The 27,701-nt window shown below is 41.2% G+C and overlaps 1 protein-coding gene across 19 annotated transcripts in view; it reads right to left on the reverse strand.

Annotated features, from left to right (window-relative positions):
• The window catches only part of BIRC6 (baculoviral IAP repeat containing 6), a 230,898-nt gene extending 206,883 nt beyond the window's left edge, over window positions 1–24,015 (reverse strand). For all 19 annotated transcript variants that reach the window (XR_012004549.1, XM_072770594.1, XM_072770588.1 and 16 more), the window contains exons 1-2: window positions 23,667–24,015; window positions 1,229–1,410 (exon numbers count right to left, since the gene is read on the reverse strand). Coding sequence is in view for 18 of the 19 variants with exons in the window: in XM_072770594.1 (XP_072626695.1) it covers window positions 1,229–1,410; window positions 23,667–24,000 (516 nt within the window). In the remaining variant the exon portion in view is untranslated. The remainder of the gene's footprint in view (window positions 1–1,228; window positions 1,411–23,666) is intronic.
• Window positions 24,016–27,701: the final 3,686 nt, after the last annotated feature.

The raw sequence follows: 27,701 nt of genomic DNA on the forward strand, positions 1-27,701 counted from the left end.
CATGACCCCAGATCCAAATATTCTGAAGACAAAAAGAGGGCTACTCTCTCTCTTTTCAGAACTCAAACTTCCAGCAACATACTTTGAACAATAACATATAACAGACAACTCTGATAAGACACTAAATGTGAAATCTAAATGGATCTATGTCAGTATCATTTTTTCTTATATAGCCTTCCAAAAAAGAAAATAGAAACATTTATACTGCACTTTATATTTACACATTGACAATCTTCATGTCCTAAAAATGAGAAATATGCTATACTGATGTTATCAACTAACCATACCACCAAATCCAAAACAATTCATAATTAACAATTTGGTATGAAGACAAAAGAATATCTCACTTTATTAGAGAGCACAGCATTATAATCTTTTATATTTTATTTAGGATGATTTAAAATTCAGTAACTTTGAAAAACGTACTTTCAAATTACACTATATGAACATCAACGCACACTTAAAGATTTTAAATTAGAGTGGAACTATGAATTAAGTAAAGAATATGTAACACTATAGAAACATATATATATAACTAAAATTTTAAACTGGGATTGTTAAAAGACATGATACATACCAAAGATTACTGGTCTCCACTGATTTTCATTCCTCCCTTCCATCTAATATTTTTTAAAAAAAGAACTACCTCTTTTCCAATCTTCTCAGCTTGATGTGACTATGTGACTAAATTCTAGTCAATGGGATGAACATGAAAAGAGTGTATATGAAAGTTTGTGAGACAGCAAGAAGGACTGAAGGGAAAGAAGGAAAGTGGAAAGGAAGGAGAGACAGGAAAGAATACAAGAGAAAAACAAAACAAGAGAGAGAGGGAGGGGTCATACCAGTGTGCTCCCCTGGATTTTTGCCTCCCCTTTCACTATAACTGGGAAATACTAATGACACTTGGAACAGCTGTCATGGATTTATGAGATGGAAGCTAAGTGCTGAAATAAGCAGAGTTACCCCTACACTTAGCCCTGTACTATTACTGAAAAAACTATATTGTTGAAGCCATTACATTTTGGTATCTCTGTTACAGTTCAACCTATACGGTTCACACTTTAAAACCACTTCAATAAGCATCAATACAGAGGAATTAAATGTGATCAATAAGTCAATTCTCAATTCTCCATTTTTATAGGGGTACATATAAAATGTCCTGAAAGGACAACCTAATAGTTCTGAGATTATATTAAGTAAAAAAGTACATTGATTTATTTCAACTTACCTCTGTAACCGGTAATTCAAGCTGAACCACATCATCCTGCTTTGAAACTGGCGTTTGCAGAGCAGTGTCTAACAACAAGATTCCATTAAGGTCCTTCCTACACCCTACTGCATAATCATCCACAAATATAACTTTATCCACCGCAGATATATACTGACATTTCACCTGTCCACCTGGTTTAGCTGTTAAAAGAACAAAATTTCAACACTTAAGATTTAAAGACAAATAGTCCATTAAAAATAAATGTTTTCATGGAAGCTAAATACAGTATTTAATCCTGCAATGGAAAAAGTTGCTCCAAAGAACATTATTAGAACTGATAAACTTGTAATATGTACTATAGATCAGATTAAAGTATTATTGTCAAACTGTCAGAACTTAACAACTAGAGCTGCTTGAAAAGAGAATATAGGGGCGCCCAGGTGGCTCAGTCAGTAGAGTGGCCAACTCTTGGTTTCAGCTCAGGTCATTGATCGTGGGGTCCTGGGATCGAGCCCTTCATCACGCTCTGTGCTTCAGGATTCTCTCTTCCTCTGCACCTCCCCTGCTCTCTTTCTCTCTCTCAAATGAATAAATAAACCTTTTTCAAAAAAAGGAAGAGAATATAATTGTTCTCAGAAATAAACAGGGCATTTGGCTGGCTCAGGTGGAAGATCATGGGATGCTTGATATCAGGGTCTTGAGTTTGAGCCCCACGTTAGGTGTAGAGATTACTTAAGTACATAAAACTTAAAAAAAAAAAGAAACATAGAAATGGTAAAGGGGTATGATATATATAACCTATACTCAATAGAGCAAAAGTAATATGTGTGTATATATGTGGGAATGATAAGCACATGTGGTAAAGTATTTAAAATTAAAATTAGTAGAACTGGGTAAAAGGTATAGGGAAGTTCTTTGTTCTATACTATTTCAAAATTAAAGTGTTCAGAAAAAAATTTTTAAATAATTCAGTACTTGTCATTTTCTGCAAAATACAATAAAGTCACTATGGCCAATTTCTAGGTAATTACCACACAAGTTTTGAGGGCTTTTATGTCTGAGATAAAATTATGGAAAATGTTTATAACCTAGGAGAACTAGTAAAGCCTCTAGTTGAATCCCCACTGAGAAAACAGTCAACTGTCACTGAAGATCAATGTTCCCTGAAGTTTCTGCTGAGTCAGTATCAGAATAGTATTTTAATGGAGAAAGTCAGTGAATATACAAACCATAAAATTTCTAAGAATAAGTTAAAGTGGAATTTCAGAAGTCTTATAAAAAAACAGTAACAGACAAGAAGCTAATTCAAAATATCAACAATTTAAAGAGTCTAGATATGTATGCCAATTAAAAGACCAACTGTCAGAATGAATTGAAAAACACATATACAATCCAATTCTATGATGACTTCAAGAAACTTTTACCCTTCTAAAGACAAAAGTAAGGGGCACCTGGCTGGCTCAGTAGGTAGTGTGTGATTCCTGATTTCCTGACTGTAAGTTCAAACACCATACTGGGTGTAGAGATTATTTAAAAACAAACAAAATACGGGATGTATGGGTAGGCTCAGCATCTAACTCTTGATTTTAGCTGGGGTCATGATCTCAGGGTCATGGGACTAAGCCCAAAAGACAGGCGCCATGCTCAGCATGGAGTCTCCTTGAGATTCTTTCTCCCTCTCCTTTTGTCCCTCCTCTTGCTTGTACACACACTCTCTCTAAATAAATAAATAAAATCTTTTTAAAAAATATTTAAAAATAAGGGCACCTAAGTGGTTCAGTCAGTTAAGTGTCCAACTCTTGATTTCATCTCAAGGTCCTGATCTCAGGGTTGTACGTTCAAGCCCCACATTGGGCGTGGAGCCTACTTAAAAAAAAAAAAAAAAAAAAGATTAGGGGCCCCTGAGTCACTCAGTCAGTTGAGCATCTGATTCTTGGTTTCAGCTAGGGTCATGATCTCAGGGTCATGGGATCAAACCCTGAGACAGGCTCTGTGCTCATCAAGTAGTCTGCTTCAGATTCTCTCTCCATCTGCATCTTCCAGAACTCATGCGTGCATGCTCTCTCAAATAAATAAAATCTTTTAAAAATTAAAATTAAAAAAATTGAAAATAAATAAAAGTGTAAAGAGGATGGAAAAAAGATATTTCAGGCAAATGTTAATCAAAGAACAGATGAAGTAGCTATAGTTATATCAGACAAAGATCAGAGCAAAGAAAATCACCATGGATAAATGAGGTCATTACATGATAAAAGGGCCAGTTCACAAAGAAGAAAAAACAATCCTAAACATGTATACAACTAAAAAATAACTTCAAAACACATACAGCTGGGTGCCTGGGCCTCCAACTCTTAATTTCAGCTCAGATCATGATCTCATGTTCCTGAGATCAAGCCCCAAGTGGTGAAGGCTGCCTGCTTAATTAAGATTCTCTTTCTTTCTCTCCCTGTGCCACTCCCTCATGTTAACACACACACACACACACACACACACACACCAAAAATTACAGAACTGAGAAGAAATAGGCATCCAAATTACAGCTGGAGACTTCAACATTCCTCTCTCAGTAACTAATAGAACTAGCAGATAAAAAACCAGCAATTATAGAGAAACTGAACACCACCACCAAGGAATACGATTTTTAGAATATTCCACCACCAACAGAATACAAATCCTTTTCAAATGTACAGAGAACATTCATCAAAATAGATCATATCCTGCGTCATAAAACAGACCTTAAAATTAGAAGTATGTTCTCTGACCATGATGTAAAAATCAGTTACAGAAACATAACAGGAAATACTGGAAGATAAACAAGATACTCCTAAATAATCCATAAGTCAATAAACAAGTTGCAGATAATTCAGAAAGTATTTTTAATTGGAGTGAATTTTATCAAACATTTAAGAAAAAAGTAACATCAATTCTACATAATTCTCCAAGAAACAGAAAAGGGAATACCTCCAAACTCATTTTATGAGACCAGCTTTAACCTGATGCCAAATTTAGAAAAAAGTAGCACATAGGGATCCCTGGGTGGCACAGCGGTTTGGCGCCTGCCTTTGGCCCAGGGCGCGATCTTGGAGACCCAGGATCGAATCCCACGTTGGGCTCCCTGCATGGAGTCTGCTTCTCCCTCTACCTGTGTCTCTGTCTCTCTCTCTCTCTCTCTGTGACTATCAAATAAATAAAATCTTAAAAAAAAAAGGTAGCACATAAAAACTACATACCATCATCCCTCATGCATATCGATGCAAAATCCTCCACAAAATAAAAGTAAAAGGAATTTAGCAAATATAAAAAGAATGATACAGCAGGACCAAGTAAAGTTATCCCAAGACTATAAAACTGGTTCAATATTCAAGAAGTAATCAATATAAGCTACATATTAACAGCTTAGAGTAGAAAACCTGCATAAAATTAACAGATGCAGAGGAAGAAGAAGACTGTCTCCTGAGTAGGGAGCCTGATGCAGGGCTTGATCCCAGGACCCGGGGACCATGACCTGAGCCAAACGAGTCTGCTTCTCCATCTCCCTCTGCCCCCTCTCCCCACCTCGTGCTCGCTCTTGCGCTCTCTCTCTCAATAAATAAAATCTTTTTAAAAAAGGTTATAGTAAAATCAAAACACAAAAATCAATCAATTGTACTTCTATATACTAGAAATCTGAATCTGAAATCTGTAAAAACAAGTTTACAATAGCTCTAAAAACAAAATACTTACATGTCTAAGAAAAGGTATAGAGTATGTATGCTGAAAAGTATGAAAGGCTGGTGAAAGAAATCAAAGACCTAATGAAACCATGGTCAGGGATTGGAAGAGTCAATATAGGAAAGATGTCAATAATCCCCAAATTACTCTACAGATTTAGTGCAATTTCAAATCAAAATCCCAGCAGGAGGGGTATCTGGGTGGCTCAGTTGGTTAAGTATTGATCTCGGCTCAGCTACTGATCTCGGGGTTGTGAGTTCAAACCCTGCATTAGGCTCCACACTGGATGCGGAGTCTACTTTTAAAAAAAAGAAAGGAAGGAAGAAAAGAACAAAAGAGAGAAAGAGAAAATCCCAGCAGGATTTTTTAGATATAAAGTAATTCTAAAATTTATTTGAAAAGACAAAAGAATTGGAATATCCAAAACAATTCTGATAAAGTTGGACAAATTACATTATGTGATTTTTAATACCTACTATAAAACTTAGAGTACCACTACGAAGTGTGGTAGTGGCAAATGGATAAACATACCGATCTGTGGAGCAGAAGAGAATCCAGAGACAGGCCCCAATAAACATGGCCATTTGATTTTTTGAATTATTTTTAATTATGGTAATTAACATAAAATTCAGCATTTTAACCATTTTTAAAGTGCACACAGTTCAATGGCATTAAGTACATTTACACGCTTGTGCAACCACCACCACTATCCATCCATAGAATGATATAGAACTTGCATAACTTAAATACTATAACCATTAGGCACTAACTCCTTCCCACTTCCATAATCCCCAGCATCCAGCAAAGTAGACTCTACTTTCTGTTTCTATGAAACTGACTGTTTCTAAGTACCACAGATAAGTGGAGTCATAGTATTTGTCATATGGTTTCACTCATATGGGGAATATAAGAAATAGTGAAAGGGATTAAAAGGGAAAGGAGGGGAACTGAGTGGGAAAAATTAGAGAGGGAGACAAACCCTGAGAGACTCCTAACTCTGGGAAACAAAGAGTTGCGGAAGACGAGGTGGGTGGTGGGATGGGGTAACTGGGTGACAGGCACAGAGGAGGGCACTTGATGGGATGAGCACTGGGTGTTATACCATATGTTGGCAGATTGAATTCAAATCTAAAAAGTAAATAAATAATATAAAATATAAAAGAAAGAAGACATGGGAAAATATCCATAATACCCTATTAACTAAGTATAAGGAGGAAAACAGTTTATAAAATATCACTGTAATCCATATTCTTTTTTTTTTTTTTTAAGATTTTATTTATTCATGAGAGACAGAGAGACAGAGGCAGAGACACAGGCATAGGAAGAAGCAGGCTCCATGCAGGGAGCCCAACATGGGACTCAGTCCGGGATGGAACTCGATCCAAGGTCTCCAGGATCACGTGCCGGCCAAAGGCGGCGCTAAATCGCTGAGCCACCAGGGCTGCCCTGTAATCCATATTCTATAAAAATATTTTTTCCTTTGTTTATATATTCTATAAAAATATATTTAACAATGGGGCACCCAGGTGGCTCAGTAGGTTAAGTATCTGCCTTCAGCTCCAGTCACAAACTCAGGGATCTGGGATCAAGCCCTGTGTTGGGACTCCCTGCTCAGCAAGGAGCCTGCTTCTTCCTCTTCCTCTGTCTCTCTCTCCCCCATTAGTGCACGAGCACAGTCTCTCTCAAATAAATGCTCATGCTCTTTCTCAAATAAATAAGATCTTTTAAAAAAATCTTACACACCAAAATGTTAACAATGACTACTTAAGTAACCAAATCATTGGTGACTATTCTTTTCCTTGGTCTATCTGATGTCCTATTATAAGGTAAATCAAATTTTATTTTTTTTTAAGATTTTATTTATTTACCCATGAGAGACACAGAGAGAGAGGCAGAGACACAGACAGAGGGAGAAGCAGGCTCCCCACAGGGAAGCGGATGCAGGACTCATCCCAAGATCACAATCTGAGCCAAAGGCAGGTGTCTGCTCAACCACTGGTAAATCACTTTTTAAACGGAGATTTTCAAAGGTAAGAAGCTGTGTTTTTTAAAATCAGCTAATTCTAATAACCACTTCAGGAAACAGTCAATTCTTTATCAAGTCACCATTCATGTGCAATCCTACAAAAGTTGCAAAAACATTATCAGAATTACATTATCTCTGCAAACTGAAAGGACACACTATAAAATTCCATTTCCACAGAGATAACATTAGAGTTCAATTCTTAAAATACTTTCCTAAAACACAGTATATACAAACATCATTCAAAGTCAATAAAGAGGGGATGCCTGGGTAGCTCAGCAGTTGAGCGCCAGACTTTGGCCCAGGGCGTGACCCTGAAGTCCCAGGCGAGTCTGGTATCAGGCTCCCTGCATGGAGCCTGCTTCTCTCTCTTCCTGTATCTGCCTCTCTCTCTCTCCCTCTCTCTCTCTCTCATGAATAAATAAATAAAATCTTAAAAAAAAAAAAAAAGTCAATAAAGAGGATGCAAAATTAGTGTTCTTACAAAGTTTTTAAAATACAATTAAAGTAACCAAAATAAAATCACTTAACAAGGGATCCCTGGGTGGCGCAGCGGTTTAGCGCCTGCCTTTGGCCCAGGGCGCGATCCTGGAGACCCCGGATCGAGTCCCACGTCGGGCTCCCTGCATGGAGCCTGCTTCTCCCTCTGCCTGTGTCTCTGCCTCTCTCTCTCTCTGTGTGTGACTATCATAAATAAATAAAAATTAAAAAAAAAAAAAGATTTAAAAATCACTTAACAAAAGTTGTGGGACACCTAGGTGGCTTTAGTGGTTGCATCTACCTTCAGCTCAGGTCATGATCCTGGGGTCCTCCAAGCGAGTCCTGTATCGGGCTCCCCACAGGGAGCCTGCTTCTTCCTCTGCCTCTCCGTCTCTCATGAATAAACAAATTTTTTTTTAAAAAAAGTTGTTAAGGGGATCCCTGGGTGGCGCAGCGGTTTGGCGCCTGCCTTTGGCCCAGGGCGCGATCCTGGAGACCCGGGATCGAATCCCACATCAGGCTCCCGGTGCATGGAGCCTGCTTCTCCCTCTGCCTGTGTCTCTGCCTCTCTCTCTCTCTCTCTCTCTCTCTCTCTCTGTCTGTGACTATCATAAATACATAAAAATAAAAAAAAAAAGTTGTTAAGTACACTATATTACTCAAAGTCAAAGCAAGTATTACTATAAAACAAAACTCAGTGCAAAGCAAAGCAAAGTATGGGAAAGTTCAGGAGCTAGGCCACGAAAAAAGGGTAACACATGGATGAAATGCGAAGCAAGGGATAGTATTATTCCAGGCACGAGAACTAACATCTGTCCAGGCATGAAAGAAGGTCTCCAAAAGACAAGACACTTCTTGGAATTAAAGAGTTCCAGTTCCAGGGTGTCTGGCTGGCTCAATCATTGGAGCACATGGCTCTTAATCTTGAGTCATGAGTTCAAGCCCCACATTAAAGGTAAAGATTACATAAAAAATAAAATCTTAAAAAAAGAGACAGAGAGTTGCAAGTTCCAATTCCCTCTATTCACTGCATCTGAAAGTTCCACCAAATCACCTATTTTACTATAATCTTAAGCATCTGACATCAACTGATGAACATAATCATCATGAAGTTTCCATGGATGGGACTCAATCTTTAAGGACCTACTCCCTGCAAGAAATTTTGAGGTCTATTTCACATATATTATTCAATTTGTCACAGTTAAATCTCTCAAACACCTTGGAACACAAAAGCCACATTCTTCCTTCAGGATTCTGAGCTGGCTATAATTAAGTAAAATTTGGAAGCTACCTTCCCCATCTGATGTTGTTCAAGATAACCCTAACCATCTATACACAAATTTGGTGCTACACAAAGTTGTCCATGAGAGAAGGAACTCAGCTATAAAGGAATACAGTTCTATAATATGGAGCACATAATCCATGATTTTCTATTTGGAGCTCATATTTGAAACTACTGTTCTCTGTTGAATACCATGGCACATATACCCAGACTAGTAGTCACACAGACCTTTCATCATTCCTCACATAGCCTACATTTTAAGTCAGTCCAAGTCAAATTCCATCCAAATATGATGGAAATCCATCTAGCTGTTTTTGCAAGCTACAATAACAGTCCAACAGAAACTTCCCTGGATATCTGCCCTGCTGCTTCCTCACATCTTTGCTCAAGGACCACTTCAGAGAGACTCTCCCAGACCACCTCACAAATTTACCCATTACCATCTCATACCAGCTCTAATTTCTTATGGCATTGATCACCACTTAATATTAGTGTGTAATACATCTAGCTCTTCCCACTGAAGCATGAGCTCTAGGAAAGCAAGGACTTTGTTAACTGCTGTATCACCAGTGCTTGACACACAATAAATAGTTTTGAATAAAAGAATCATTTTCTATAGTTTTGAAGAACTTTTTAATGTTTTTAAACTATAATGTGATAAAATACAGTATTTTCACAGCTTTATCTGCTGACACAACAAAGACAGTTCAAACATGAAACTAGTTTTGATCTGGTACAGAAAACTCCAGCCATCTCTAGCCTTCATAGTCCCATTTTCCACTACCTTACTCTTGCACCCAGTATGAGATCACTGTCCTTGGCTATAGTGGCATTTTGGTGAACAAGTATCAGAGCACTTAGCTGGTTCAAAAATCAACCAAAACTGAATTACAGCAGAAAGGGACAAACTAGAAAGCAGCAGCAATTTGGTCCTTGATATATCCCTGCTGCTTACAAGTATATTTCATTATATATATTCACTAAATAAAATGTAAAACGCATGGGGGAGGGAGTGGTGCATGGATGGCTCAGTCCATTAAGAATCTGCCTTTGGCTCAGGTCATCCCATGGTCCTAGGATAAAGCCCCACATCAGGCTTCCTGCCAAGCAGGAGCCTGCTTCTCCCTCTCCCCCATAACTCCCATTGCTTGTGCTTTCTAGCACTCTCTCTCTTAAATAAACAAAATCTTTAAAACACACACACACACACACACACACACACACACACACACACACTGGGGTAGATTTTAGTAGCAGACTAACTTGGGAGGTTTCTCTTACCAAAAAAATTAAGGCTATATAGAATACTACTCAATTCAAATCAAATTACTCTCTCATTTATCCCAGGCTTATCAAACAAACTTAGTCATGAAGTTTGAACCTCTAAACCTAACTGCACATTAGAATCATCCAGCATGATGTAATAGTTTCCAAAAAAAAAGGTATGCCTGGGCTCTACTCCAAATCACTTAAGTCAGAACACTGGGACCCAAAGGGTGCCTGGGTGGCTGTCAGTTAAGCATCCAACTCTTGAGTTCAGCTCCCAGTCATGATCTCAGGGTCATGAGATCGAGCCCTACACGGGACTCCTCACTCCCTCTCCCTGTGCTGCTCCTCTCGTTGTTTTCAAGCACGTGTGCACTTAATCATTTTTCTCTTTTTCTCTCAAATAAATAAATAAAATCTAAAAAAAAAAAAAAATACTGGGACTCAAGAATTTTTTTTAAAGTTCCCCTGATGATTCTAATGAGCAACCGAGGCTGAGAACCCACTGCCCTTTGCATCTCCCCAGTCTTACTTCTCTCCTACTTCATAACAAACTACAGAAATAAATCATGAGGACTTAAATTCTTGGCACCCATAATAAATGTCAAAGAAAACACTCCTATCTGCCCCATTCTAACATTCCTATCATTTCCACCAAAGAGTAAGCATATTTGTCTCCCCTAAAATACATCCCTGATTTAACATACTCAAATGAGACCACAATTACTTCCGTTGAGGACTACCCTTGTCACAAACTATTTTATATGGCAATTACTTCATTCTTTATATTTGTAACTCTATTATCTCTTTTTATAATTTTTATTTATTTATGATAGTCACACAGAGAGAGAGAGAGGCAGAGACAAAGGCAGAGGGAGAAGCAGGCTCCATGCACTGGGAGCCCGACGTGGGATTTGATCCCGGGTCCCCAGGATCGCGCCCTGGGCCAAAGGCAGGCGCCAAACCGCTGCGCCACCCAGGGATCCCTTTTATCTCCTTTTTTATACCCAAAGAGTTTGTCTTAACTTTTTCATTTCCTTCACATTTGAGGTCCTACACTTTAAAAAGATATTTCTATATTCATTATCAGGTGATTAAGTAGTCTGGGTAAAAATTTGCCCAGTCTGGAGGGATGCCTGGGTGGCTCAGTGATTGAGCATCTGCCTTTGGCTCAGAGCGTGATCCTAGGGTCCTGGGATGGAGTCCCGCATAGGGCTCCCCGTGGGGAGCCTGCTTCTTCCTCTGTCTCTCTCTCTCATGAATAGATAAATAAAATCTTAAAAAAAAAAAAAAAAATACCCAGTCTGGGCACTTGGCTGGTTCAGTCAACAAAGCATTCAACTCTTGATCTCAGAGTTGTGAGTTCAAGGCCCACAACTGGACGTGGAGCCTACTTTACCAAAAAATAATAATAATAATTAATTAATTAATAAGTAAATAAAAATTATTTTTAAAGCAAGAATTACCAGTCCATTTTAAAGAAATAACTCTGCAAACTTACCTTGCCAATGGCATGAGGCTATGAACAGTATAATGCACACATCAGAAAGGTACCTCCCACCCACTCCCCACTGTTCTTTTAAACTATATTACAGAAATCTATTATTGTTTATAGTCTATCTGTAGTTAGTTACAACCAACACCTCTAAAGACAAAGCACCAAATTTTCAACACCTTAAGTATAGCTGTAACTACAAATTGCCAGTTAAACAATAAGGTTATAAAGGGTGCACATGTACTTCTGCTTCCTCCCAAGTCTCACTAAAAAGATAATAAAGAAACAAAGAGGGCATTAAATAAACCCACAAAGGCAAAAGAAACAAGTGAGGAGAGGATAGCAAAAAAATTTTTGAAGTTGGAGGACAGATGGAAGCGCCTTAACAGACTGATTTGCCCTGTAAAAATATCAAAGCTAAACCAGCAGGAGGAAATGCCAAAGTAACTGTGTTGTAGTGGGTTTTTGTTTTTTTTGTTTTTGTTTTTTTAAGATTTTATTTATTTATCTGACAGCACAAGCAAGCAGGGGGAGCTGCAAGCAGAGGGAGAGAGAGAGAGAAGTAGGCTCCCTGCTGAGTAAGGATCTTAGAACTCATGACCTGAGCCTAAGACAGATGCTCAACCAACTGAACCACCCAGGCACCCTATGGGGTTTTTTTTTAAGATTGATTGATTGATTGATTGATTGATTTTAGAAAGAGAATGAGATAGTGTGTGTGGGCATACAAGTGGGGAGAGGGGAAGCGGGAGAGAATTTTTCAAGCAGGCTCTCCACTGAGAGGGGAGCCCGAGAGACATGGGGCTCCATCTCACAACCTATGAGATTATGACCTGAGCTGAAACCAAGAGTTGGATGTTTAACCAACTGGGCCACTCAAGTGCCCCTGGTGTTGTAGTGTTTTGCAAATTACGTAGTAATAAGTCTAAAACAAAAATTACTTCAAAGTAGTAGCCTTTCACAATATTTTTCCAACTAACTGACACTAATAATGGGTCCTTAAATTTTTTACCTTAAACTAAGAGTTCTTGCCCTGGAATATATGTATGTGAGCCATAGATCAGAGGGACCAAATCCAAGATCTTCAGGCTATCTCATCACTCCCGTCCTTGTACTCTGAACTCTAATACCAACATGTTTATAACAAATACTACCTGCTTCATGCCTCTACTCTTGCTCATGCTGTTCCCTCTACCTGGCTAACTCCTTTTCTTTTTTTCTTTTTTTAAGATTTTATTTATTTATTCATGAGAAACAGAGAGATAGAGAGACAGAGGCAGAAACACAGACAGAGGGAGAAGCAGACTCCATGCAGGGAGGCCAATGTGGGACTGGATCTCGGTACTCCAGGATCACGCCCTGAGCCAAAGGCAGATGCGCTTAACCACTGATCCACCCAGGTGTCCTGGCTAACTCCTTTTCTTCCAAGATCCAAGGTGTCACCTCTTCTAGAAAACTTTTCAAATTGGGAGGCAGGGAGGATTTCAAATTCATCTTATTATCTTCACATAGCAAATAAACATTTGTTGAATTGAACTATATAATTAAGAACACACAAAAAAAAATAATTAAGAACACCAAACCAAAAGTAACACTTCTTGAGTGCCTATGGTAGATTCAGCAGTACCTATGTCTATCAGCTTTTTTTTTTTTTTAATTTTTATTTATTTATGATAGTCACACAGAGAGAGAGAGAGAGAGGCAGAGACACAGGCAGAGGGAGAAGCAGGCTCCATGCACCGGGAGCCCGACGTGGGATTCGATCCCGGGTCTCCAGGATCACGCCCTGGGCCAAAGGCAGGCGCCAAACCGCTGCACCACCCAGGGATCCCTATCAGCTTATTTAAACTTTCCAATAACCCAACAAGTTAGGTGTGCAAAGAAAAGTTAAACATCTTGCCTAAAGGCACAAATAAGTGGTGAATCATGAAATGAAATGCAGTCTGGTTCCAGAACCAATATCCTTAACCACTAGGCTCAGCATTCTCTATAATTGCCAATGCCTTCCTAATTTGTGTTCCCAAATCCTCAAGCTTCAACTCTGAATTCCCAATGCCTTCTGGACATCTCTCCTTGGATGTCCTTCAAGAATCTTAAAATTAATCTTAAAATCCAGGACCAACATCACTATCTCCCTCTTGCTCCCTAAACTTCTCCAGCAATAACTACTCACCACACCTTCTTATACTATTTATTTCAGTTAATAAACACCATTCACCCCGTTACCCAAAGTAAGAACCCACACATGAGTACTTTTCACCTTGTCAATCTTTCTCAACCCCATACTCACTAAAAATTATGTTGTTCCTATCTTTCAAACTAACTTACATAAAGCTCTCATCACTTCTCACACCTGGGCATTAGCTTCAAACCTCTCTAAAAACAAATTTGATGACCTACAATGGCTCCCTACCATTGACATCAAGTCAAATTTCTTAACAAAACATATTATGATCTTGTCCTTGCTTATCTCTCATCTTCAACTCTAACCATCCCCTCACACACCCTAAACCCCAACTGGTTTCCTTGAAAAACTTCTCTTTGTTCCTTAAATTCACCATGTTTTGAAAAGACTAAAATGTCTCCACACAAGCAAGTACCCTATCTTTTTTTTTTTTAAGATTTATTTTATTTATTCATGACAGGAGGAGGAGGGCAGAGGGAGAAGCAGGCTCGGTGCAGGGAGCCCGACGTGGGACTTGATCCCGGGTCTCCAGGATCAGGCCCCAGGCTGAAGGCGGCGCCAAACCGCTGGGCCACCGGGGCTGCCCAGCAAGTACCCTATCTTTTTTTTTTTTTTTTTTTAATTTTTATTTATTTATGATGGTCACAGAGAGAGAGAGAGAGGGGCAGAGACACAGGCAGAGGGAGAAGCAGGCTCCATGCAGGGAGCCCGACGTGGGATTCGATCCCAGGTCTCCAGGATCGCGCCCCGGGCCAAAGGCAGGCGCCAAACCGCTGCGCCACCCAGGGATCGCAAGTACCCTATCTTAAGATGATGATCCCCAGTAACATTCCCTCCCACCATCTCATCTTTCAAAATAAACCATAAAAGCAACCGCCTCGGGATGCCTGGTGGCTCAGCGGTGATCCTGGAGTTCCAGGATTGAGTCCCACCATCAGGCTCCCTGCATGGAGCCTGCTTCTCCTCCTTCTGCCTGTGTCTCTCTGCCTCTGTCTGTGTCTCTTGTGAATAGCTAAATAAAATTAAAAAAAAAAAAAAGCGCAACCTCCTTTGAGAAGTCTTCTATTTCCCTCAGATTGAAGAAACTACCTCCTCTATTCACACAGCTTTCTGCCTATCTGAATTACAGTACTTAGAACATTATGCTAAAATGATTTACCTAGACACATCGCTAAGCACACATTCAAGAGCCAAAATGTTGCCTTACTTTGTCCCCCTGTGCCTAGCAAATGTTCAATAAATGTATAAATAGCAATCAACTAGCTCTTCACATTACCTTGCTTTTAACAATTTAAGTCCAAAATCAATTAACTTACATAGTTTATATTTCTCCTATAATACAAAAGTATTATGTATGTCCATTAGATTTTACCCAGTCACATTTCCACATACATGGAAAACTGTAAGAATACTGCCATTTCGGGATGCCTGGGTGGTTCAGTGGTTGAGCATCTGCCTTCAGCTCAGGTCGGGAGGGATCCCAGGGTCCTAGGATCGAGTCCCACATCAGGCTCCCTACAGGGAGCTTCTCCCTCTGCCTGCGTCTCGGCCTCCCTCTCTCTGTGTCTCTCATGAATAAATAAATACTAAAAAAAAAAAAGAAAAAAGAAAAAAACACTATCTTTGAACAGGTAATAGTAAAACTTGGAGAGGTAAATGTAAAAAAAAAAAATTTTTTTGGAAAATCTTGAGAATCTTAAAAACATAGCAAAATAGGGGTGCCTGGGTGGCTCAGTTGGTTAAGCGACAGTCTTCAGCTCAAGTCCTGATGTTAGGACCAAGATAAATATCCAAGTGGCACTCCCTGCTTAGCAGGGTGTTTGCTTCTTCCTTTCCCTCTGCTTCTCCCAGCACTCATTGCTCTATCTCACTCTCAAATAAATAAAATCTTAAAAAAAAAAAAAAGCAAAATATTTTTTTAATTTTAATACAAATTCACTCTAATTAACTGTGGGACAATGTTCTGCTAATAAAACAGCAAATTGGGCCACCTGGCTGGCTTAGTTGGTAGAGCACGAGACTCTTGATCTTGGGTTACAAGTTCAAGCCCCATGTTGGGTGTAGGGATTACTTAAAATAAAATATTAAGAGGAACCTGTGCAGTTTGTTAAGCATCTAACTCTTGGTTTCAGCTCAGGTAGTGATCTCCGGATCATGAGAATGAGCCAAGCTCATCATCAAGCTCATGCTCACTCAGCGAGCAGTCTGTTTCAGACTCTCCCTTCCCCTCTGTCCCCTTCCCCCACCTCAAATAAATAAACCTATCTTTAAAAGTAATTAAAAAATAAAATCTTAAAAAGTAAAACAGCAAATCTTTGACATGAGGTAGGTCAACACATAGTATTACTAAAATCTGTCAACTGCAACATAGTTTATACTCAGCCCACAAAGAGATTTGCCCAATTAAGTTTTTATAAAGAACTCAGATGCACTGAGGAGACAGCTATCTTCTAGGACTACTGAAATCCCAACTCTATATGGTGTTTATCATCTATCATAAAAGAATAATTGAGACTAGGAAGGCTGCCTGAACCAAGGTAGGTCAGGAAATAAGAAGTGGTCTGAATCATTTACAATTTCCAAAACTGAGACCTAGAGGAAGATTTTACATTTTATCCAAATTAATGCATGCCTAATTCAGAAGCAGTAAAAATATTTTTTTTCTACCTCTAACAAAGTGATAATAAATGAGTTTTATCCCCCAAAAAAATATTTTTTGGGAATTATGCAGTCTCCTAACTAGTTTTTATACTCCAAGACTTCTTGGAGCAGGCGGCTCTGGGCTTTAAGTCTGTACAAAAAGTTCATATTAAAAAATAGAGAAGTAAAAATCGGGATCCCTGGGTGGCGCAGCGGTTTGGCGCCTGCCTTTGGCCCAGGGCGCGGTCCTGGATATCCGGGATCGAATCCCACGTCGGGCTCCCGGTGCATGGAGCCTGCTTCTCCCTCTGCCTGTGTCTCTGCCTCTCTCTCTCTCACTGTGTGCCTATCCTAAATAAATAAAAGTTAAAAAAATTAAAAAAAAAAAAAAAGTAAAAATCCACCCAAACTGAACTTTCCTGCAACTGGAATGGAATAAATACAGTGATCTTTTTCTCATTTATGACCATCGTGGAAATTACTCAAATCAAATCAATGTCAAAGGGAAATACTCATAAAGAAATATGAAACCAGAATAATTGTCTATAAACACTGAGAAGCTTTGGAGTTTCTTCACAGTGACAGAAATCTGGAAGCCACTTCAGAAACTGAAGAGATACGATTTCCTTTTACACATATGCTACAACATCTACTGATTAATATCCACACATATACATCCTCAGCTATTTACGTACACATACTACATGAACAGTCCGTATATACATAGAACTAGTAATACAACAGCCTTAACATCATTCTGACATTTAGCTACCCAATACACTGAAAGACATTTATCCAAATAGAGACAGTATTTGTCACCAACATTTCCATTTCCATGTGCATTTCAATGATATCTATCTGTCCTCTGCATATAAACACGCTAAGTCAGTGAACATTTTTTTAAAGTAATAGTGAGGTGGGATGCGTGGGTGGCTCAGCAGTTGAGCGCCTGCCTTTGGCTCAAGGTGTGCTTCCCAGGTCTGGGGACTGAGTCCCACAGTGGGCTCCCTGCGAGGAGCCTGCTTCTCCCTCTGCCTTTGTCTCTGCCTCCTTTCTCTCCCTGTGTCTCTGATGAATAAATAAAAATCTAAGAAAGTAAAAAATAAAAAAATAAAGTAACAGTGAGGAGCATGGCAATAGTAAGTACCCATGACGGTTAAGAGAACATTCACTGTGTACATATGCCAAGCAGCATTAAAGCACTTTAACACGTTTACCACCTAATCTACACAACCATACTATTAAATGTTAATCTTAATTTACAGATGAAGAAGCTGAAGTTCAGGAAGTTTAGAGAGTGAATTAGTAAGTGAGCTAAAATTCAAAATTCAGGAATATTTAAAATATAAATACCCATTCTCTTTAACATGCCCTCGAAACAGTTTATTAAGAAAGCAAATACAAAATGTACTACATTTAGGGGAGGAGGGCACTATTTCACAAAGTAAGAGAAAACACTACTACCAATAATTAAATAAGAAACTACTTGACAAGGGAGCCTAGCTGGCTCAGTAAGTAGAGCATTCAACTCTTGATCTCGGGGCCATGTTGGGTGTAGAGGTCACTTAAATCAAAAACGGAAGGAAGGACTGAACAAATTAGCAATACTTTACCCTTACATCGAAGCAAAAACCAGATCCAAATAGGAAAAACTCCTTAGTTCAAATTTAGGATTAAGTTCAAAAGATTTAACACAGAATATCAAAAAGGTTTAAGTAAATACAAAAAGAGTATTTACAAAGATTTACAAGTAAATAGAAGACATATTTTTGAACACTGAACACACAGTTCTAAGAACTGTATATTAACACTTAATCCTCACAATTAGTATAATTATCATCCCCATTTTGCAAATAGGGAAACGAACAGAAATGTTAGGGAATTCAGGAGAAGCTACACATTTCAATCGGGAGGTGAGGCAAAGAAGATATTGGAATCCTCACCTGAGCCAACTGTCTCCAAAACCAGGCTCCTTCCAATTACGCTAAATTGCAGGCACAAACAATAGCTAAAGAGAGGAACAGACCTAGTAATATCAACAATATGGTCAAGTGGTGTATGTAGAGCTATTTTGATTTTTAAAATTCAAAGCGCACAGGCAGCCCTGGTGGCTCAGTGGTTTAGCGCTGCCTTCAGCCTAAGGTGTGATCCTGGAGACCCAGGATCGAGTCCCACGTTGGGCTCCCTACATGGAGCCTGCTTCTCCGTCTGCCTGTGTCTCTGCCTCTCCCTCTTCTCATGAATAAATAAATAAAAATTTTTTAAAAATCCAAAGTGCACATATTAGCCTGTGAAAAGATGTCCAGCATCAAATGTCATTAGGGAATTGCAAATTAAAACAATGAGATACCACTACACACCTATTAGAATGGCCACAATCCAAAACCAAAAGCATAAAATGCTGAGAAGGATGAGAAGCAATAGGAACTGTCACTTACTACCACTGGGAAAACAAAATAGCACAGCCAGTTTGGAAGACTTCTTATAAAACTAAACATAGGGGGATCCCTGGGTGGCTCAGCGGTTTGGCACCTGCATTTGGCCCAGGACGCGATCCTGGAGTCCCGGGATCGAGTCCCGCGTCGGGCTCCCGGCATGGAGCCTCCTTCTCCCTCTGCCTGTGTCTCTGCCTCTCTCTCTCTCTCTCTCAAATAAATAAATAAATAAACAAATAGATAAATAAATCTTAAAAAAAAAAAAAACTAAACATAGGGCAGACAGGTGGCTCAGCGTTTTGGCGCTGCCTTCAGCCCAAGGACGTGATCCTGGAGGCCCGGGATCGAGTCCTACAATGGCTCCCTGCATGGCGCCTGCTTCTCCCTCTGCATCTCTGTGTCTCTCATGAATAAATAAAATCTTTAAAAAAAAAAAAAAAAAAGCTAAACACACTCCTAACACATGATCTGACATTCGTGCTCCTTGGTATTTACCCAGATAAACTAAAAAGTCATGTCCACACAAAAATCTGCACACAAATATTTATAGCAGCTTTATTCATAACTGCCACAACCTGGAAGCAACCAAAATGTCTTTCAGGTGAATGGGTAAATGAACTGTGGTACATCCAGACAATGGAATATTATTCAATGCTAAAAAGCAATAAGTTAGAAAGCCATGAAGAGACCTGCAAGAACTTAAATGCATATTCCTAAGTGAAAGAAGCCAAACTGAAAAGGCTACATACTGTATAATTCCAACTATATGACATTCCAGAAAAGGCCAAACTATAGAGACAGTCAAAAAGATCAGGGAGTGGGATCCCTGGGTGGCGCAGCGGTTTAGCGCCTGCCTTTGGCCCAGGGCGCGATCCTGGAGACCCGGGATCGAATCCCACGTCGGGCTCCCGGTGCATGGAGCCTGCTTCTCCCTCTGCCTGTGTCTCTGCCTCTCTCTCTCTCTCTGTGTGACTATCATAAATAAATAAAAATTAAAAAAAAAAAAGATCAGGGAGTGGCAGGGGGTGGGAGAGACAGACAGATTAACAGGCAGAACAAAGAGGATTTTTATGAAAGTGAAACTATTCTGTATATCAATTTGTCAGAACCCATAGGATGTGCAACACGAAGAGTGAAACCTAATGTCAACTATGGACTTGGGGGATAATGATGTGTTAATGCAAGTTCACTGACTGTAACAAACACATTGATAGTGAAAGGAGATTGTGGGGATCCCTGGGTGGCGCAGCGGTTTGGCGCCTGCCTTTGGCCTAGGGCGCGATCCCGGAGACCCGGGATCGAATCCCACATCGGGCCCCCGGTGCATGGAGCCTGCTTCTCCCTCTGCCTGTGTCTCTGCCTCTCTCTCTCTCTCTCTCTCTGACTATCATAAATAAAAAAAAAATAAAAAATAAAGGAGATTGTGTGTGCACAGGGAGCAGGAGGTATGTAGAAACTACTTTCTGTTCAAGTTTACTGTGAACTTGAAACTGCTCTAAAAATACAATCTATTTAAGAAAAGAAAGGGGGAAAAAAACAAAGGTGTATTTAGCAGGTAGGATGTAAAGAAGCATCTATTTAACATACTAGCACATATACACAAATCAAAAATATTTATTAATATTTTGTACTAGGGAAAATAAGGGGATATAAGCAAGGGGACAGGTTTCTTCCCACAAGGAATTTTAAATATAGTTAAACGGACACTGTATATTCACAAAAAGCTAAACAAAATGTAATTTAAATAGTTCAAGAAAGAAAATATACCACAAACACTAAGCTGCCAAATTACCAAAATAGACGTTAAGAAGACAATATGTGCGTAGGGGTTCAGTGGATCACTTCAGACTAAAAGAATCAGGAAGTTAAGATCTGCTCTAGGTCCTGAAAAATAGCTAAGATATGTCTGGAGGGAATTGGTGCATTCCAAGAATGAGCAAAACTACTGAGCTAGGAAAGGAAATTAAATGAACCAGTTCACAAAACTAAATAGGGTGATAAGACTAGAGAGACTGGTAGAGACCAAATCATGGAAGTCAAAGAATGCCAGGCCACAGAATCAGCCTAGAGACTCAGAAATCTTAACTCTTAAAGGCTAAAAGGGAACAAATACTGCCTAACCAATGTTGTACTGATAGCTTTTAGTCTAATGAAAGTATATTTACAAATATTTTGTAACAGATACAGATACTGTGAAGACACACACTAGTGGACAGTCAAAAATTCACCTTTTCCACCCAATTGAATATATATACACACAAGTCCTGCTCCCATCCTTCAATTTCCAATCTACACTAAAAAGCTACCCATAACCCTAAAACCTGAACCCATTCAGAAGACACACTATCACCCATTAAAACTATTATGGTTATACCATGCTTTTTCCCTTTACACAAAGATGTCTTTCCTCTGGAGTATAAAAAAAGTTGCTCCTTGCCCCCTTAACTGGAAAGAGGGGTCACATTAGGGCCATGGTCACTACTGGCACCTTCTCCTCATTCTATTTATAGGACTGTCACCCTCTATTAATCATTAAGAGCAAACCTCAACAAATATGTAAAATACATATGTATTCCAGGTAAGACCAAAAAAAAAAAAAAAAACAGCACTTCCTCCCCAATCACCTGAATAGGTGACATATACAAAACTCTATAAAACCTCTGATAGTTATTATTAATAGCTGTGAGTCTCATAAATGAAGACATTTCAGATTTTGTCCATTGCTAGTTTCAAACCTTTTCTGTAATCCTTTTGTTTACCATAAACTCTCCTACATATTGTTAATCACACATTCAAACATCAATGCATGGGCATCTGCAATTGTATTCCATCTCATACTTTTCTAGTTAACAAATTCCCCAACATATCCCAGGCAAGTTATCCCAAATCAATGATGTCCTATGCATGTACCTCGAAACTTGTATTAAAACCCTAAAACCTTCTCCTTTAGAAATCTACCACTAGAGTGACTGTTTTCTTCCCTTTCACAACAGACACATTCATACATGTCCAATTTCCCCAACCACTTATAACTCTAAAACACATTATTTCTCTCATAGGCTCCAAGCATAAACACTCCGGTAGACTCCTTTCTATCAAAAACATTTTAAAACTTCCATTAATATAGCTTTTTATAAAAAATTCAAATACATATACTACGGTACCAATTAGAGTTTAAAATCATGAAAGACAGTATTAGATACTGTTTAAAGATACAAACATACACTAAAAAACATAAACTGTATGAAAACAATAAAACCAAATTAAGGGGAATGCTCATGGGGGAGAGAGGACTGGAGGACTGCCATCCAAGAATTACAGAGAAGGTTTCAACTTTCTAATGTCTTATTTCACAGTCAGAGTTACATGTTTTTTCATCTTATTCTTTAACACCTTTCTGTATTTGAAATATTTTAGGTGAGTTTAAGAAGAAAGATATCCAATTACCAATCAGTATCTCCCTCTCATACATAGTGACAAGTTGTTACGTTCAAATTGTAGTTTCCGCTCATTGTTACATCTGGGACACCACCCCCGCCCCCCGCCCCCCGCCCCACCCCACTCGCCCCGACCTTTACTAAACCAAGAAAAGAAAAAGTACAAGTCTACAATCTGAAACTTTCTCTTAGACTTATCTTAGATATGATCCAGGTTTACATTCTGTAGCTATCGACAACCCATTTCTTTCACAACTCTCACATCAACAAAAGTTAAATTCCTTATTTTATCCTTGTATCCCTACAGTGCTGTCAACTCTGACATGCCTGATTACACATCAACTAGAATCGCGACCTGTATCGTGTATGTTAACATATAAGCGAACTGGTAAGCCACAGAACTAGCTTACTTGGCCAAATGCGGGCAGTCCTATAGATCTCTGTGCACGAGTCTAACTCCTACATTAACTTTTCAATCTCAACTTAGAACGTCTAAGTTCAGCTACACATCGTTTAACCGCAAATGAAATGTCATCTTCGGCCCAAGAAAACCTGGCCAGGGCAATTCCAAAGCACTGCACTCCAGTACACAGAGCGTTCACCTAATGCATCAAGTCCCGTCCTGGAACAGCGTTCACGCCTCCCCGAAGTGCCCTCCTCCACCGGAGAGACTCCCATACCTCCGAATCCTAACTTTTCGGCTCGCTGTGGTAAAACAAGGAGAGAGGGCCGTAAGTTTCACCTCATCAGGAACCCGAGGGAATCTACGTTTCGTACACCGCGCGGGCCCTCAGTTTCTCATCACCGGGGGGCAGAAGTTGGAAGCCCCGAGCTAGGGGACAAGGTCTAGTCTTCCACGGCGTCCGCCAGAGTCCTAAAGCCGTCGACCAACAGTTCAGGCAGCGGGCCCGCCTACTTCCCTCCCCACCCCCACTCCAGGGGCACCCCCGCCCCCACCCCCCGCGCGAAGCCCGCGGTACATCCCTGCACCTGCGGGTCCTGGAACAGCCGAGTACCCGCTTCTCTGCCCCGGACGGCAGGGCTTGGCTGCCGGCTCCGCCGCTCGCCTCCGGCCACCGGGCTCCCCGTCGGGCCCAAGCTCTCCGACCTAGTAGAAGGCAGCAGCGGCCCCTTCCGCAGGACCCACACGGGGGCCCGGCCTGCTCGGGTGCCGAGCTCCGAGGCCGCCCCACCTCCCCCGGAGGACCAACCTACACCGGACGCCCAAGGCCCGGAAAGCGACTCCCACCACTCCCCGACTCGCCAGGCGTCTGTTCCCAGCTGCAGCAGCCGCTGAGAAAGCCCCACGAGCCCCACGGCCCTCGTCCATCGGCTTCTGGGCCCGAGCCCCCAGCCCTGCGCTCGCCACCCCACGCCCGTCACGCCGCTTCCCCTCCTCCGGAGGCCGGGCCCCGGGGCTGGGCGGCTTCCTTCCCCGGCATCCCGCGGGCCCGGCTCCTCCCGCGGCGGCCCGGCCCCCGCCCGGCGTGCCGCACACTCACCGCTGAGCGCCGAGGCCTGCAGGGTGGCCCCCGAGGTGCCGTCGATGACTTTGATGGTCCCGCGACTGGTGACGGCCAGGATGGCGTTGAGCGCCGGGTGGTAGGAGAGGCTGTGCAGCCCGTCGGCGTCGCAGCGCATGCAGCCGTCCCGCAGCACCAGCCACTCGGAGACCCCGGCCGCCCCCGCCGCCGCCGCCGCCGCCGCCGAGGAGCAGCCCGGGCCCGAGGCCGCCGCAGCCGCAGCCGCCATCTTCCGGCCTGCGCTCAGCACAATCACACTGGGAAGCGGCTCAGTGACAGTCCCGGGAGGTGCAGCGCCGCCGCCAGTCACCATCCGGGCCAGGGGGCAAGCGGAGCGCGTTAGCCGGAAGTGAGGTCAGGCGCCGGCACGCACGCGGGACGTCGGCCGCGCGCCGGAGGGGCCACGCTCGGAGGGCGCGCAGGAGGCGGGGCCGCGGCGGGGGGCGGGCAGCGGGCGGCTGGAGCATGCGCGGGAGGGCTCGCGCGTGCCACGCGCCTCCGGTCCCGCCGGCTCCGCGTCCGCAGTGTCCCAGTTCCCGCCCGCCGTCCCCCGCGAGCCTGGGGCGTGGCCGCCGCCGGGGCCCCGCCTCGCGCCCTCGCGCCCTCGCGCCCTCGCTCCCGGCGGTGGGGGTTGGGCTCCGTGGGACCCCCGCGCGGGGAGGCGGCTGGCGCGGGCGCCCTTGCGGCGGTTCCAGCCGCGCCGGGACGGTGCCCTGCGGGCGCCGCGCAGCTTGGCTGCGGCGGCAGGGAGACCCCGGGCTTTGGGCCGCGGCCCTGGTCGGCAGGACACCGGACTGAAACCTGTGGTCTGGACTGGGAGAAACCAGACGACGATGCACGCCGTCATACCCAGATCTGGGCTTTTTTGTCGACAGAAGGGCCAGAGAAGAGGTGCTGGAAGCATATCATTTAGCTTAGTGTCCTTATCCGCATCCCATTCAAGTTTGTGGATTGTTAATAGGTGTGGGGGGAGGGGGGCCAGAAAGGACTGTAGTCAAGAGAATTTACTAGTCGGGCGCCTTTGAAGAATAGCGTTTTCAATCTTTGTATTTAAAAGCAGTTATTAGAGTCACACTTGCAAAGACAGTACAGACCTCTGTGGTCTGCCTCCCCCAAAACCATAATCCCTATCCAACTATAAAAAAAAAAAAAAAAAAACCATGGACAAACTCAAATTGAGGGACGTCTATAAAATACCTGACCAGTGCTCCTCACAGTTGGAACAGACAGGTCCAATTTACCCAGGTTCCCCAACAGTTATATGTTACATAAGTTTAGTACAATATCAAAAGCAGGGATGTGACATTTATGTATTGTGGATATAATTCTGTCCTCTTCTCATGTGTGGATTGCTGCACCACAATCAGGATACAGAACTGTATGTTCTGGGGATCATTTGATTATCTTGAAAAGCCTAAATTTTTCTTCCTTAAAACCTAAAGTCCTGTTGGCAAATTGAATTTAAGTAAAATATTTAAAAAAAAAAAACCTAACGTACAACTAACGTACCGTTGAGAGGATTAAAAGTCATGTAAGGGATCCCTGGGTGGCGCAGCGGTTTGGCGCCTGCCTTTGGCCCAGGGCGCGATCCTGGAGACCCGGGATCGAATCCCACGTCGGGCTCCCGGTGCATGGAGCCTGCTTCTCCCTCTGCCTCTCTCTCTCTCTCTCTCTCTCTCTCTGTGTGACTATCATAAATAAATAAAAATTAAAAAAATAAATAAAAGTCATGTAGAAAGTGTAGAGTAGCATGTGATACACAGTAGGTGCTCAATGAAAGTTAATTGTCCACCCACATTCCTGCACACTTCCTTCAGGAGTCTTCATATACATTAACCCAACTACCTCCTAAACCTGTTTTTTTTTTTGTATGCAAAGTTGTATTTATATAATCTATCCATTCCATTTTGGAATGGCAAATATGCCATTTTTATCTGATGTTGGGTGGCAACATATAATAAAGTGGAAAAATACCCAAGTATTAAAGTCAACATGAATATCTGATTTTGAGTCACTGCGGCTTCATTTATCAGTTCTATCTATGAACCTGAGCAAGTCACTTACACATCCTGAGAATGTTCCACCAAGTGTCAATTGGAAATGATAAAATTATTTGCCCTACTTAGGTTTGTTACAAGACTTGTAAATTGTAAAACTTATCAAAGTACTTGAAAACTGTAAAAATGGACACATTGAGAGGTTAAGCTTGTCCAAGATCTCCCAGCTTAGGAGGAGGGGTTAACAGCAAGTTAGAGTTTGAACTCACTTTGACTCTAGAACCCAGACTTCTAACTTAACCCTCCTGCTCAAAACTTCAGTGCCTTGAGGTAAATAAAGTATGCAAATAATCAAATCTAAATGTAACTGGAGGTGTCATTCTAAAAGTGTTTTACATCTTAGGACACAAGCAGAAACTAAAAACTACTATTTCAAAGTTAAGCCAAACTTTTTCATTATTCTGAAAGGGTACCTGAATAGGCCTTAAATGCAAATCAAGTCCCCCATTGTATTGATAGAGAAAACAAACTAATAACCTGAACACTAAATTTAAACTTAATATACTTCAATGTTACACCATATTGAAGAGAATTGAAGCAGTTTTATCTGTTAGCCCGTGATACATTTTTTTTAATTAGGAAAAAAATATCTGTCTTTTCTCTCTATGAATTTAGACTGCTCTCACTTGTAAACCAGCATTTTCCAAAGCTACCCAGAAGATGTTCTGAAATAAAACACTACCATAATCAAATGTAGGAAACAACTACCCCTATATTTCTCCTCTTGGAGATTTATAATACACATAAGCATACCAAAAGCTCTGAGACCTCCTATGATAAAAAAAAAATCCTATTTAACCTTCCTTAACCAATATTTCACAAACTCCTATGACCATAGATTCCTGAAAAAACAGTGTTTCAAAGAGCACTCTGTAGTGTAACTTGTTGCTTGTTTTTGTGAATACATATTTTTGTTGAGTGCTTACTGAGATCTCAAAAAACTGCAGTTTAGGGGATCCCTGGGTGGCTCAGCGGTTTAGCACCTGCCTTCAGCCTGGGGCGTGATCCTGGAATCCCAGGATCGAGTCCCACATCGGGCTCCCTGTGTGGAGCCTGTTTCTCCCTCTGCCTGTTTCTCTGCCTCTCTCTCTCTCTCTCTTTTTCTGTCTCTCATGAATAAATAAATAAATCTTAAAAAAAAAATCAAAACTGCAGTTTAGTGTTTCAGGACTCAGGTTAAGATTCCTTAAATTGAAATTACCATAAAAACTGGAAAAGCTGAGTGAAGTTCAGCATCAACTATGTTGATTTCTTTCTGCATGTGGAATTGAGAATGAATACTTCTAACTTTGAAAAATACACTGATTTTTATGAATAGTGTATTTTGAAGTGATGGACTTTGAGGGCTTCCAGCCAAACCATTTTGGGCATAGGTGGTGATTGCTTAAAGAAAGTAGAGGGCAGTCCCAGTGGTGCAGTGGTTTAGCGCTGCCTGCAACCCAGGGCATGATCCTGGAGACTCTGGATCGAGTCCCACGTCAGGCTCCCTGCATGAAGCGTGCTTCTCCCTCTGCCTGTGTCTCTGCCTCTCTCTCTCTGCATCTCTATGAATAAATAAATAAAATCTTTAAAAAAAAAAAAAACAACAAAAAGAAAGTAGAAATTCCCAATGACAGTCATTTAGAAAGAGGATTTGCTGGAATCACAAATGTGGACTTGGAAAGGGGGCCCAATACAGAAAAAGCATTTGACAAAACCCTGCATCCATCCATTCAAAGAAAAAAAAAAAAAAAGCCAACTAAAAATAAAGGAAAATTCCCTCAACTTGGTAAAAAGCATCTACCAAAACAAAAACCTACAGCTAACAGCACACTTAACAGACTGAATGCTTTCCCCTCTAAAATCAAGGACAAGTCAAGGACATCTATTTTCACTACTACTTTTCAAGGAACTAAAAACTCTGGAACTTATAAGTCCAGAAGTCTTGCAACAAGGCAAGAAAAAGAAATAAAAAGCA

This window comes from Canis lupus, chromosome 12, assembly GCF_048164855.1.
Source record: "Canis lupus baileyi chromosome 12, mCanLup2.hap1, whole genome shotgun sequence".
In the NCBI taxonomy this organism is placed as follows: domain Eukaryota; kingdom Metazoa; phylum Chordata; class Mammalia; order Carnivora; family Canidae; genus Canis; species Canis lupus.